Genomic DNA, 15073 nt, shown 5'->3' on the forward strand with positions numbered 1-15073 from the left:
TGTTCTTTGGTTAACATGGAAAACAGTGTTGCAACAATGCAACATCTTACAAGAGGGGAAATTGAGACTTCAGTTTATAATAACTTTGATCTCACTTGGCACTGTCATGCTCGCATGCTCACAAGCACCAAGATGTGTGTAGCCATGTGATCTGGTCAGGATTCCTTGCAATGATGGAGGTGGAAGACAGGGGTGATGCCTATAGCATCCTTCTTATGTCTCCTGGGTTATTCTTAAACTGATGGCAAGATGCTGGTTTTGGATGTACCTTCTGACACCTTTAGGAGCTAACAGGGATCACTCTCTCAATCTGCTTCACTCCTCTACCCTCCACTTAATCCTGGCAACTGACAGAATAACTCACCATGTGCTGGCATCCGAATGTCCTGTTAATCTAGGTGCCACCTACACCTTCTATTCTTAAAGTCATTCTCCCACACTTTGTTCCTTTCAGTGCGTTCACACCTGGATGTTCCCATTCATTCTCCACTCACATCAGTCTTAATGTTTGTCATATTTCTCTAGACAGTGGGCAGCAGGAGGGGAATAGTCCCCTCATATCCTGGAGGCTGAGCTGAGAAGGAGCGAAGGACGAGAACTGAATCTAAAAAGCATATGGTCCCAATGAAAAAGGGGTAGTTGATCAGGAAATAAAATCTCTGAAGTCTCTCTTGTGGCCTGAGACAGTGCTTTGCCTGGCTTGTGTGCAGCGCTCTGGCTTCAAGCTCCGCTCTTCTGATTGCATTTGTCACCTCACAAGGGCTAGATGGCTCAGTAGTAGGCATGAAATAAACTTGTCCTTGTTTGTGCTGCAGGTGTTAGGCCCATCAGAAACAGGTGCTGGGGAAGCATTTATTATTTTGGTGTTTGCTTTTGTGTGCCTGATAATTTGCTGTGGTATGAAGTCTGCTTCTTGGGAGGAGCCTTAGGAAGGACACTAGCTTGTATTTGCATGCAAACAGTCATGCACTGGCTGTCCCTGTAAAGCAGACGACTCCTGTCAGTGCTATAATGTTTGGCTGCAAGTGACATCATTCCCTGACATGTGAGAAAAGTGCAAACCAGCATGGGTGTTGCACGCAGGCTTTGCGTGTAGTGGGTGAAGGGCTCAACACATGCTGGGTATTCCTCTGGGCAGCCCAGGACAGGGCAATGCTGTTTATCTGAAGACTACGGTGGGCTCTGCAGCTTATTTATGATGTTTGAAATAATCCCAAGTTAGCACCTCAGCAAGCAGAGGTGGGGAGGGAGGGAGACTTCATCTTCAGCTGACAAACCTGCTCTTACCTTGTAACAGGAAATTGGCCAACTTCATTTTGCAGCTGGGTAGGTGCATCCTTCCAGTGCCTAAGTCAGTATAGCTCCTGGTAAAAGTATGCAGCCTTGGTGCTGTTTGGTGCTGTTTACCTATTGTTGTGATTTAACTCCAGCTGGCAACTAAGCCCCACACAGCCCCTTGCTCACTCCCCACTGGTGGGATGGGGGAGAGAAGTAAAAGAGAAGAAGTGAGAAAACGTGTGGGTTGAGCTAAAGACGCTTTAATAGGTAAAGCAAAAGCTGCAAGTGCAAACAAAGCAAGCAATTAACTAACTTGTTCCCATCAGCAGGCAGGTATTCAGCCATCTCCAGGAAAGCAGGACTCCATCATGCGTAACAGTGACTTGGGAAGGCAAATGCCATAACATCTGTCCCTTCCTCCTTCTTCCCCAGCTTTATATACTGATCATGATGTCATATGGTATCCCTCTGGCCAGGTGGGGTCAGCTGTCCCAGCTGTGCACCCGGCAGAGCACGGGAGGCTGAGAAAGCCCTTGACTGATGTAAGCACTACTTAGCAACAACTAAAACATCAGTGTGTCATCAACGTTATTCTCATACTAAATCCAAAACACAGCACTGTACTGGCTACTAGGAAGAAAATTAACTCTATCCCACCTGAAACCAGGACACCTATCCAAGTATAAAAATCTGCCTGTACTAGAAGGAACAGTGTCTAGATTTGGCTGAAGCCCTGAAGGCTTGCAAGACGAAAGCTTCTAGCTGTTGGCTGTATCATTGTTGGAGCTTTTCTGGCCATATATCTACATCCTGGTCTGCAGAAGTCCTGCCTGCTCTCTATGTGCAGAGGGTCAGGTTTTTGCAGTGCATGTGCGGGTGGGGGTTTCTGTCTTTTTGAGCTGTAATTGAAAGTATGGGGTTGGACAAGGTGATCTCCAGAGGTCCCTTCCAACCCCTACTATTCTGTGACTCTGTGCTCTCTGGGGCTATCTACTCCTGCAAGGAGTCTTAGACCCTCAACCTTTCCCATGGAAGAACTGCTGCATCAGAAAGAGGGCTTTCTCTCCACTCTTCTATCAACTAATCCTCCCCTCCATTGCTTTGCTCTATACCAAAAGGACTTGGGGATGGAAGCTTTTCAAGGCTTATCCTGAATGTGTTTAGGGTTCTAGTAAAAGGTGAACAGAGGCTGAAGCACACACCTATAGAGATGTGATGTACCGAATTCAGACAGTTTTAAAGCTATACTGATTGTAAAAGCCTAATCAGCAGAAGATGTCTATGCATTGTGCTTTCACCCCATGCATAAACTGTGCTGATAGATGGCTGCTACTCTGTGTGTATTGTGTTCCTGTGACAGCCTTGCTACTGATCCGTCTGCCAGGGACTTAAATGAGCACTGTCAGCCAGATAACACTGAAAAAGAAAGCTCTGCTGGCTTGAGGCCCAGCAGAGAAATGCTGTGCTCTGCAACTCTGCAACGGATTTAAAGGCTCTGACCTAGTCTGTAAGTCAGAACTTATCCCAGTGAGGGGGAGGACTTTCTCCTGTCTCCGCGGGGATAAGGAGGGCTTAGCCTTTGCATTTTGCATTTCAGGGGCAGGGAGGGAGCGTCTTCCAGACAGCTTGTAAGGTTAGTTGAGGTAACCCCTTAAGGTGTGACCTTCTCTGGTTTTGCTTTGACTGTTAGCAGTGAAAGACCATGTCTGTATTGGAAAGCATGTTTGCATTCTTTTTTTCCTGTCCTGTATGTAGCCTGTTTGTGGTGCTGTTAGGGAAGGAGTGATTAACAGTCTCTGTCTCTGTGCAGCTTGAGTCATGCTGTGATCTCTGGCTGATGTCTCCAGTTGTGTGGGACATGCAAACAGATATGGCGCTTTACCCTTCTTGCTTGGATCATTGCCCAAGTCTCTCTTGGGAGTTTTAGGAGTCAGCAGAGGAGCAGGGTATGTGGGAGAGCAGCGATGAGAGATACATTGAATGTGTTGAGCTTGGTGTAGCGTTAAGGCACAGCATTACTGGGATCCTGTCTGGGTGCATGCTCTAAAGGGTTCTTGGCACTTCTGATTCATGGGAATGTGGAAGATGATCAGCTGCTTGGTCAGTAGGTACCAACCAAGCTACTAATCTGTTGCAAAGTGTTTTCTGTCCCAGTGCGTCATGATAACTGCTCAGCTGCAGCTGTTCATGGCCAGCTGTAGCCAAGGTTGCTATACAAATGTAATAGGGGACAGCAGTTTCAGTGTGGGAGGATAAGTGAATCTGGGTACTACACAAGTTTTTTGTTCAATGTCTCTAAGCATCATACTTTTCCTTCTATTGGAAGGGATTCCTCAATAAACCCTGAGGGTCACAAGAGTGATATTGAGAAAAGAGCTATTGAGAATTTTTTTCACATATAAACATACATCATGATTTTTTGCGTCCTGTAACTCTCGTTGCAGTCCTATGGAAGAACTGTAATGTTTTCCCTATGTTAGTTGTCTTCTGGTTTGACACTCCCTCTGTGAAGACCATGGCATTTTACTCTTCCATAGCGCCTCTTCTGGAGTTGCCCGTTCTCTCTGTGAATGTAAACTGTCTGCCTAAATTACCAGAGAACAGTTGTGCTTCGCTTTTAACTTTTCACCCTCAACAGGACAGTGGTTTTCACTGCTGTTGCTTATAGTTCTAGAGCAAAGATGATTCTCCTAAGACAATCTAGGCCTTTCCTCTTAGGCTAAGTCAAAGTAAGCCTATTAAATCCCAGATCAGGGTAAAAGTTTTTAAGGAAAGTACTTAACAGGACGCCACTTATGAAATCTATGTCTTTTTCTATTCTTGGGAGTGAGGCTTTACTTCTCAGGTCTCTTGCAGGCCAATTCAAAGTTGCTGCCCAAGTAGAGATGGGGGAGAGCATCAAACGTGGGCAATCTTATCGCTTCTGATTCCACAGAGGAAAAACCTTCCCCAACTTTGCCTATTGTTTCTTGATCTCATCTTAAGTAACTTTGCATGAGTCTTCTATGAACGAAAGTACCGCAGCAATCTTGTGGCAAGAAGTTTTCCAGCCTCCACAGAAGACTGCAGTGTCCCATGCAGTGCTGTGATTCTTTGGTCTGCCTTAAACTCGTGTGTATACAGACTGCAGAAATACAGACCCCTGGCAGTTGGTAACATAACTAGCTCAGTAGGACCTAGCTGTAATTTACTGTTGCATGTGCAGCTTTCCAAAACTCTCTTAATTTTAGGAACAGTCAGTAAAATCCCCAAGTGGTACTGACATTATTTCCAAGAAGACAGTCCTGTACACCTATGGAAATACAGCCGTTTTAAGGGACACTGCATGCTACAAGTATAGCTGTAGTGTTAGATTGTACTAGTCCAATTTTTTTCAAAAAGAATTAAATCAGTGGAAAGTAAGAACTTGAGAAAACTTGCTCTCAGTTCCCTAACAACTGCTCTATGCTATCAAGAATGGCTGTAACGGGGACCTATGCTATTTTTTTGCAACCTTTTCTCTACAAATAAAGAAGTAATTTAAAGAGTTTAGGACAGTGTTTTTATTTGGGTCTGTTTCTTTTAGTGAGAAATTGAGGAGCTTTTTTTTCCTCAGCAAAGAGTTGATTTAATATTTTGAGGTTCCCCATCTTGTCCCAAACAGCTTTGCATTGCAGAGCAGGAATGTTTTTACAGGTAAAGATAATGTGGAAAGTTAGTAAAGCAGGTAAGCAGATCTTTCTTGTGCGCACGCAATTTTTTTAAATTGCACTTGATGTAACAGGAGATAGACAAAAAAATCTAACCTCAAGTAATTTCACGGTAATTTTGCAGTCTTGGGGAAACTGTCCCACTATGATGTCTAAAAGAAAAATCTCATTTCTTTTTGTGAGGTAATAATTCCGATCCCAAGCAGCTCCCTCTGTTTTTTCTGGTCAAATCCAGACTGGTGCCTCTTCGTGGAGCATGGGATGACATGGTGGCATGCTGCAATTATGTTACTAGGGCAATTATGGTGGATTCCCCCCAGCAGTACCCAAACCCCATCCCCTTCACACAGTGTTCCTAGAGTTTAGCACCTGTTGGATAGTATATACTGATTAACAAGGAAAAATGTCAAAACTGATAGTTTTGAGAATAACTTTCCTCTTTCAAAGTCAAGGCGATATACGACTGACAGATGACCTTGCCCGTATCAGAGGCATGCTCCTGAAGTGTTTAACATTCCATGGCATAGCAGGCATTAAAGAAACGTAGCTTTTTCTGAAGCTATTAGAAGGCTTTGTCCATTCATATTTGCTTTCCAAAGGCAGTGTACCAACTACCCCAAATATGTAAAAATGATAGGAAGCTAACTTCAGTCTATAAAATCTAACCTTGGCAGTAGACATTAATTTCTTTTTGTCATTTGTAGCTTGGTGCCTTAGAGAGAAAATAACCTCAATGTGATACATAAAGAGGCTGCTAAGAACACAAGAGCAGCAGGCGCTGCTTTAGCTCACTAGATATTTAAAAATGAAATGCACATATTCTTTATTTTGTAATAATACACTGTAATTGCTTTACAGAGTCCAGCATATCAGTTGCGTGTAACTACTACAGATGAAGTTGCCAAACTGGAGCTCACAAAACTAGTGCATTTATTCCAAAGCAGAGACTAAACCCTCTAACTCCTTAAAAAAATACATTAAAGAACGTACCACACACACATATTGCACTTTTCTCCATATGAATTTTTACCCCATATACATCACACCAAAGTCTCTTCAAAGGAGTCTGTAATACAAGATAATAAAGATAATAATTACTCTAACAGTAGTGTACACAGTTCTCTAATGTTAGACACAACAGATTTGAACAAAAAAGCCACTTGAAAATAGTATGAAGTGGTGCCCAATGGATACTCTGCCATATTAGAAGGCGTTAGAAGCCTTTTATTATAATTGGCTTAAATGAAATTACATGAAATGTTAAATATGCTTTTGGTTGAGGGGAAGAGTCAGTCTAAACTCTGTTTAAAAAAACCACTGTAGCTTCCCCCTTAGTAGCACTGCAAAGCTCAAATGAGCTTAGACTAGTTGGCACATCCTGATAAACTGTACAACTCAAGAACAGAATTACATTTATCTTTGAGTCCTGAAATGTACAGTATCCTGGAGATGGATGGGGAAGGAAGTGGTTATAGTTACGGCAGTAACGCAGCTCCTGGAGCAGAACTAGGCCTGTCGCTGTAGGTGATGTGTGTCCTGTTAGTAGCTTTCACCGTACAGTTCCTAGAGTGCTTGGTGAGATGTTAAAATTCCAGAAAGTGTTTATTATGCTGTGGGGTAGGGAAGGAGGAACAAAAGGGCAGGACTCATTGCCTCTTTTTCTTTTTTTGCAGTAGTGAAATGCCTGGTCTGTTATGCTGCAGCACTTGTCAAGCCGTTTCCCTTCCCTTTGTTTGTCACTTAAGGTGTCATAGGGGTTTCTGTGTTCCATAGATATTTACTATGTCAGATGAGTTTCCTTTTGAAGGGAAACCACACAATAAAAACACTTATCTCAGCTATTTAGAGCTTTCTAGCCTTCTTCATCTTGCATCGCATAGGTAGTGTATGGATATGATCCCTGTTCTATAAACTCTCCTTTGCTGATGCCTTGAGGATCACTGGGATATCAGAGGTAGAAGCCGAGCACTTATGGATTGAGTAAGTCCAGCTGCATAACTGGCCCAATATCAGTGCAGGCTACATAACAACAGGGAGTTGCCTCTCTAATTTAGTATATGCTAAGCAAGGTGCCTTTTGTCAGTTGTTAAACCCTTCCCTCCTTCACACAGCGTACAATGCAGTGACTAAAGTCCTTATATTCCCCCTCTAAATGCAGTCTTATTGCTGTAAATGCTGGCTGATTATCCACCTTTCTGGTGAAGGAAAAGAGAGCAGCTTTGAGAACTCCTTTTTCTAGCTTGGTAGGATCTGTGATTTGACAAATAGGAAAGAACCAACATACCAGAACTAGTCTGTCTGTCTGTTTCTTCTGCTACGTGTTCAACCCAGTCCATTAAATGATCACATGCCCTGAATACCCAAACTTTTGAGTTCGGTGACTACACCCTCATTATTTGTAGTATCAAAGATCTTAGCTCACTAAACTTTCCAGCAAACAGTGGTGTTTTCTACATATGCAATCAGCACAGTTTCTTTGCCATTCTTTGTGCTTTAATGAATCTGCAATTGTGCTTCGTGTTTGCTCAGAATAGGGCTGAACTGTCTAGCTGTGAGCCTCATGTGTCTATCATCCTATAACGTCCCATAATACTTAAAGGCTAGAGACAAAACCCAAACTAGAGATCTAAACTTTCTGCAGATTCCTAAACAATCCTCCTATGACTTGCATTCCACGACTGAATGTTCTGGAGACACAACTGCTTGCTGAGTTTAGTATTTCTTGAAATGGTTGATTCATCAACAGTTGTGATGCTAAATATTGCTGTAATACTTTCAACGTTATATATACATGAACAATCAACACACTAAAAAAGTTAAACATTATGTTCCACATGGTGGAACATGTGCTCTGAAGGGACTTTGGCTATAGCACAGATATAAATGGGGTATTGTCTACTTTCTTCAGAAAAAAGCATATAGGCTGATAAAGAACTGAAAAAGGCACAGCACTATCACTTCACAGGGGTTTTTTTTAAGCTCATTTTTTTATCCTTAAGTTCTAAAACCCTAAATAATTGTCCAAATATACAAAGCTCAAACCACCAGCAACACATACTGCAAATTCAAAACACAGTTTGTTTGCCTGTTTTTAAAATGCAACAGAAGGACAGATGGATCCTTTCCAGCGACCGGAACTTCTCCAAGACAGAGCCCTCCAAAGGCCTGCATGCAAAAAGGGTTGATTTCAAAAGCCACCCAGGTGGATTTTATTTCTTTTTTAATACCACTGGCTGCAGCTCTTGGTTTTTCTCATGGTACTTCTTACCATCTATCTCTCTGTTAGCTTAGCCTTTAGTATTCTGATCCCCACCCAGAGGTCTCTACAAACCACTGTGGTGCCCTGTGTCAGTTCCAGGTATCTTCTGACAAAGTTTAGATGTCACTTATCAGAGATCCAGAAGATTCCCTTAGTGGACAATTTAGAGTTCCTTGGCAGGCTTGGGAAATACTGTGTACTTGCTAGCGGGAGGAAGTGGAGGCTGCCTGAGATGCCTGGTGATCTTGGAGACATACCATGACGTAGTTCCAGATCAGTAGCTTAACCAGCAATTGGATGCCAAAGTGCAACTTTCCTTTAATCCCACCTCACGCTACTGTTTCAAGAGTATTAAAGTTGCCATCAGTGCAGACCCAAATCTACCCTGAATTTCAATGAAAACTATTGCTTTTATTGCCAAGAAGTACAATACAATGTGCACTCATTCTCATTTCTCCAGGTGAATGTTTAGATGAATGCTGACAAACTCCCCTTTTTTTTTTTTTTTAGAAGGGGTTATTTCCTTCCTCTAACATTAACTTTTTTTGCCTCCTTCTATGCAAACTCGTTCTTTATGGGATGAAACTGCACTATCTGTTCTCTAGCCCCTGCCACCAGCAAGAGGAGCTAACGGCCAAACACTTCTCGCTACCTCCTGCTTTTTTCCCAGTTTGGTGGATTTTTAGTTCCCCTGTTAATTCAAGGGTTTAAAAATTACCATTAACTTTGGGGTAGGAACAAAAACCAAAAATTCACATGCTTCTCCATTTGTCCTGTCTTCCACTCTCATGTTAGTCACTCCACGGTATTAATTGACCAGGACATAGCCACTGTGCTGGGGATCTACAGTCTCCATCATTTCACAATCAAAGAGTCCAGGCAATTCTGAGAGGGTTAATGCATCATAGTTTGACTGGGACTCATGAGATGCTGAGCTGCCCTGGCTGTCAGGCAGTGCTACACTGGTCTGTTGTGCTGGGTCCGTGGAATACTGGCACTGGTCTGGGTAGTCTGGCTCAGAAGAGGTGACAACAGGCAATTCACAAGTCTGATAGGAATATTGTAAGGACTGTGGCGGCTGCTGCACCTGAACTGGTGATGACAACCGTGATGAGCTGGTGAGCTGGGAGGATGGCAGTGGATCCAGCTGTACCTTCTGGTATTGACTGAGAAAGGAGTCATATTGCATTTGTTCTGAGGAAGGCTCCATCACAGGGCTCAGAGGCTGCTGCAAGCTGAACTGGGTTGATTGCTGCTGCTGTTGTTGTTGCTCCTCCTGGCATGAAAGTGGCAGTTGACTGGACCTTGGGTATGAGCTCTCAGCTATTTGCATCTGGTTAAAATAGGCCTGCAGTTGGGACTGCTTCTGGAGAAAGAGTCTCTTCTGATGCAGCCTGAATCAAGGACACAAACAGCAATTATTTTCACCTTTTGAAGTGTTAAGGCACTAGCATGAGTCCTGTTTGCTAGTCACTCAAACAGTTCCAGCTGGGAGTGAAGTACAGAATTGGAAAATTCCTGGGCTCTCTTGTTTATTGATTTTGACAGCAGACCAGAATCTTTACCTTTCAGCAGATGGGCAGAGCTGGTTGGTAGACCTCCTTTTGATAACCTTTTTGATCGCCTAGAGAATTTTTCCTGTGCAATTAACTGCATGCATTGTTTAATTTTGTTTGCTAAGTATAAGATGCACTGTATTTGTGTGTTTAAGCCTGCCATTCACTGCTCTGTGGAACCTGGGAGCTGAGGAGTATCACTGGCTACTAACAGCAATGAACAAAGTCTCCCACACATCCCCCATTCTTTTTCTCTGAACTTTTATGAAAGTCCCATGTTTTTGACACATTACAAACAGTAAGAATTTACAACACAATGCAAGGTTATAGCTACCTTTGACAAATTCCTGTGATACAACAACGTGGAGGTCTCCTGCCAGCCAATTCCCAAAGCATGCAGAAATACAAAATCTACTACTTACGCAAGCTGACAGCATATCTATTGCTTCCCAGCTTATTTCTCTATTAAGACCTCCTAGTCTTAAAGAAGTACACCAAGCTGCTCTCAATGCTGTTAGTTAAGTTCATGATTAAGATCAATCAACTCTACAGTTATCAGGAGTGGCATAAGCTAAAAAGTAATTAGCGTGCTTGCCTTCTTGAAATCAAGTAGTATTTTTATATCTCTATTAATCAGTCTCTTTGTTCTAGACAGCATGTAGCTAGGCTGTTGTTTTCCTTTCTCTTTCTGTGATTCTCTTGGAAAACTCAGGGATAGTAACTGCCTTTAATATCTATCTTGCTTACTTGTTTGATGATTACCAAATGTTGAGCTCATAAAGAGCTTCCAGCCCTTTAATTTGGCAATTAATCTTGTCTGCTATAATGCGTACAGTTATAAGGGGACGGTTCAAGTCTATTCACTCCTGACTAACTTTTTCAGAGGAGTGCACTTCTAAACTGATATTGTAGACAAGAAAAAGATGTTTTACTTTACAGTAAAATTAATGGGTCATAGGAATGAGACAGGAAATACGCAAATGACTGCAGGGCTTCCCAGCAGGAAGAAATCCACAATTGGTGTTGTGACTTACAATAAATGTTGCAATATGTAGGTTATAAACAGTAGGTGGTTGGGAAGATGAGGGTGAAATTAAGTACAACAGTGTGAGTAGTAGGGTAGCTTCCTCCTATGCTTCTATATGCCCATTAGCACTAAATGAAGCATGCAGATATTTGTAGTTTACCTGCACCCTAGTAGCATTAGCTGATAAAGAGCTCATAGCACAGAAATTTGTCAACAGGTGGCAGGACTGTTGTCCTTTTAAAAGGAGGACTGTGTCCTTACAAATCTTAAAATGAAGCTTTCCTTTTCCAAAGAATTTCTAAGGGGACAAAGATTGTTCCAGTTCTTTTATTACTCTTGAGAGTAAGAATAAATAACTTATCTGCATAGTTTGGAAGCTTCTTACCTGTGCTCCTGTAACTGCTGTTCCAGACTCCGGGGCAATTCTTTGCAGTACAGCTGGCAAGTATTCTGAGCTTTTGATAGTAGAGTTGGTTTCTGCAAGAAAAGCAGTGCTGTTTTTAAATTGCATTTCATTTCATACATTAGTCCAGAAAGCAAGTGAAAGAAGATTGTCTACCCTTATAACAGTATAACTGCCCAGCTCCATATTTCAGAGGCTGCCACTAGAGCTACTACCTAAAATCACAGCCACTACTGCTTATTGGCTGCTAATCCTTAAACAAGGAATATCTTTGCATGATAGATTGTACCATAAAAATGCATAGAAAGATTTCTTCCCAAGTGAGAGAGAACCTGGGAAAAAAGATTTTTATAAACTAAAGCTATATGAAAATTGGTTAACAAAAAAAGGGGCGGGGGGAAGGGAGAAACAGTAAGCCCCAGGGGGTCGGAAGTGGCTCCTCAGATGCTGATGCTTAACCCTTATGGGGTGCAACACAGATAACGGGTATTCGCTAGCAGTTACTTCAAATTGCTTTAATAACACTATACAGTAACAGACTGAGTAGGAAACCAGCAGTAATATAGTATACTTTTTGTGTTATTAGGGTGTCTGATCAAAGAAAAATACAGCATAATTTCAAATTCAGCTGTTCTCCGCTACTTTAGCCTTTGACTGATTTTCCTGAATAGTAAGATCTAAAAGGCTAGTCTGCTGTGTAATAACAACAGCTGCTTTAATTCAGTGGAGGGGAGGTACAGTACCTGGAGCCTGTGTTGCAAGTACTGTGTTTCTAAGCTCTGCCGTCTGGATAATAATGAGGGACGTGCACCATCAGGGAAAGCAGGTGCAACTTCCTGCTGCTGCTGAGATGCTTCCTCCTGCAGAGGAAAGAGGAACGAGTTTCAACGCCAGAAAAGGCTTTTCTGTGTCAACCCTTTCTTTAAGGATTTCCCGACTGAGGTTTCAAAGCTGCCAGATGGACTGGTCTCTGGTATCACTCACCACTTTCACTGCATGGAGGGGAGCCTACCTTACAAAGCTTTGAACTATCTGTGCTGTAAAATGGCAAGGGCTTATATGTTTTAAGTAAAATATTATTTATAATATATTTTCTGACTTGCCCTGTGTAATAGTAAATGTACAGGGTTAGAAAGTCATCCAAACTCTGAATGTGTGGCGCTCATTTCATAGCTTCAAAATGGAAGGTGAAAAGCCTTCAACAGTGCTAGAGAGGATACCCACGGAGCAGGCATCTCTAGCAAGCTAGGGAGCGCTTACATGGGAGGGGAGTGAACTGTTATGAGAATATCATAAGCCCTGCAGCATGTTTACATCAAGTGAGAGATGCTTGTGAAAACATTCAGTTCTGATATCCACAAAGTTGTAATTTTTCCAGCAGTCAGAAAGTAACAGCTGGAGCTTTAAGAACAGTGGGCCTCCTCTGGAACATGAGGTACTTACAGTGCCTGTGCACTTCTCACCCATTTTATCCCTATGGTTTAACAGAAACTACTTATTCCTGTCTGCTGTGTCCTGTTCCATTTGAAAAAACTAACTAGGGAGCTGGTGGAAGTTATTTAGCGTAACACTATGCAAATCAGGCTAACTTATCACTTGGCTTTTAGAGTTCTTACAATTATACCAGAACAACACCAACAAGGAAAGATGCTATTGTGCTTTGTTAAATCCAAAACATCCTTCAGCTTAAAAACAGTAATAAAATGTTTGATTTAGAACGTCAACAAGGCCATCTCACTGACACCATGGGGATAGTAAAGGCTAGCCTGCAAAAGCCCGTTCTTTATTCTGTAGAAGATGGAAAGGGGAAGAGGGAACTTTATATGTAAATTTGCTCTTCTCAGATCTCCAGAACACCTTATCTTCTCGTTATCTGTCCCAAAGCATTAACACCTGAAAGATGGAGCTTGATTTCTGGGTTAAGTACCTGTGGAGGACTATTAATGAGGTCCTGCAACTGGGTGGCAGTTGATGTCAGAGAAGGTTCTTCATTTGATCCCATCTGTTCATACAGCAACTGGACTTTGTTCAGTTCCAGGATTCCTTTGGTTCGTGCCAGATTCTGGAGGTGCTGTCTAAATGCTACAATTCCTGGAGAATGGTTGAGCATAACCCGTGTCAGAAAAATGTGTTAAGTCATATCTGGTTAGCACAGAAAATGTGAGATAAGCCAGGTTAACAACCAAGTCACAAGGTGTCTTGGTGCTTCTGTGTATAGAGTACGTTTACTGCCATGTCCAGAAATAATGTGTCATGACAATGGTTATCAGTACCTTGTGTGAGGGATGTGTCCGAAGCTCTGCGCCCCTCTCGGAAACTCACAGGAGAGCGGTTGTGGGTCTCTCGCTTTTGGGAGGTGAGTGCTTGCATGGCTGGATTGGCAGGTCTCAGGCCTATGAAGGGGGTTGTCATTCTGGGTGCTTGTTGGTTAGCTAGCACCATTTCTTTCAAGGAAGGTGTGTCTTCCAGGAATTTAATATCTCTCTGAATGGATCCCATGTCATACTCTGAATCAATACTACCCAGAGATGAGTTTTCATCCAATGAGTAGACTTTCCCTGTGACAAAAACCAGAATAAGGGTGAAGTGGTAATTCAGCCAAGTAAAGGAAGTGCCACAGGCTGAAGCTATTCCTGCCACAGTGACTGTCTTAGAGGAAATGAAACAAAAAATCAAGTTTCATAAAGTAACTGTAATTTAACACTTGCAGTACCAGAATGGAGATTTGCTACTGTTTTTTTACATTATCGCAGCAATAAGACTTGGCTTGTTTGGAGAATGTTCAGTTTGGGGTTTTCTTCCTGTAGATAATCCTGACAAGACTGTAGCCTGAGCTGAAGGGCTTGGTCATCTTTCTGTCTTTGGAATAACTGAGAATCCAGAGGTTTTTGTTTCCTCACTGTCCTCACCTGCCCGCACCTCTTTAGGGGATGAATGATCTGGGGACATGTAGTTATGAGAAAAAGAACACGCCAACTTGCCCAAATTTAGTAGTTGCTACTGGGGTTGTACATGACTGTAGCCAGCTGTGTATATGCTGCTTTGGTTTTATGCTGTTTGTAGAGCAGGTTTTGTGGTGTTTTGTTGTGCAGTTTTTTTCCCCTCTGTGGCCTTTATAGGAAATGGTAAGTAATAAACCCAAAAACTCTGTCCTGCACTTGTCGCTCTTAAAACCTAGGTTGTGTTTTTCATCCTGGGTGTATTAGATTGAGTGCTGAGAGCAGGAAATTAGCTTTGAAATGTCTGTGCTAACTTCTGTACCTGTGCCTGGCATCATCACCAGCTGATTGGTAACTTCTGCCAGAGTGTGACGTCGCTTCCCACAGCGTGCTGCTTGGAGGGCTGCAAATGCCTGTGCAGGGTCATCTTCTGACTCTCCTTCTGTCTCTATTCCTTCATCAATAGAAGTTTCCATCATGCTGGTAGGCAGTGATTGGCATCCTTTCCTAATCACCACAGGAGGTACAGGATCTAGCAGGCAGCCATTTACCTAAATGGCACGAGGAGAAGATGGACAGCTTTCAATTATGTGCACAGAGCATCGTGACAAAGCGCAAGAAATTTCTACCTATCACATAGAGTGAAGGTAGCCTAGATATTTAAAATGTGCGAACCTCCCTATAATCTACTGAGGTAAGAAAGACTTGTTACAACTTCTGTGTGACAAACAAATCCCTCCAGGCAGGATTACCACTGGCATTTTCTTAGTACTCAACTCTCTAAATCTAAATACTCTTATTTCCACAGTACTATGTTCTCCAGGGCTGCTTTTTTTTTTTGAAGTTATTAAAAACCTTTGCCAGCCTAATCACAAATGTAAAATATTTATGGCATGTACCATATTATTGTTTCCCTTTACTA

General features: G+C 42.4%; 1 protein-coding gene and 1 long non-coding RNA gene across 8 annotated transcripts in view; one reads left to right on the forward strand and one right to left on the reverse strand.

The window, feature by feature from the left end:
• The window catches only part of LOC142067631 (uncharacterized), a 52310-nt gene that overhangs the window by 19169 nt on the left and 18068 nt on the right, over nucleotides 1-15073 (forward strand). The window lies entirely within an intron of this gene.
• The window catches only part of SIK2 (salt inducible kinase 2), a 57045-nt gene continuing 50588 nt past the window's right edge, over nucleotides 8617-15073 (reverse strand). For 3 of the 4 annotated variants that reach the window (XM_075116446.1, XM_075116443.1, XM_075116444.1), the window contains exons 10-15: nucleotides 14474-14702; nucleotides 13486-13770; nucleotides 13140-13303; nucleotides 11956-12072; nucleotides 11195-11286; nucleotides 8617-9620 (exon numbers count right to left, since the gene is read on the reverse strand). In XM_075116446.1, coding sequence (XP_074972547.1) covers nucleotides 9035-9620; nucleotides 11195-11286; nucleotides 11956-12072; nucleotides 13140-13303; nucleotides 13486-13770; nucleotides 14474-14702 — 1473 coding nt within the window. In that variant the 3' untranslated portion in view covers nucleotides 8617-9034. The remainder of the gene's footprint in view (nucleotides 9621-11194; nucleotides 11287-11955; nucleotides 12073-13139; nucleotides 13304-13485; nucleotides 13771-14473; nucleotides 14703-15073) is intronic. The other variant, XM_075116445.1, reaches the window with a different exon arrangement.

This window comes from Phalacrocorax aristotelis, chromosome 22 (genome assembly GCF_949628215.1).
Source record: "Phalacrocorax aristotelis chromosome 22, bGulAri2.1, whole genome shotgun sequence".
NCBI lineage: Eukaryota > Metazoa > Chordata > Aves > Suliformes > Phalacrocoracidae > Phalacrocorax > Phalacrocorax aristotelis.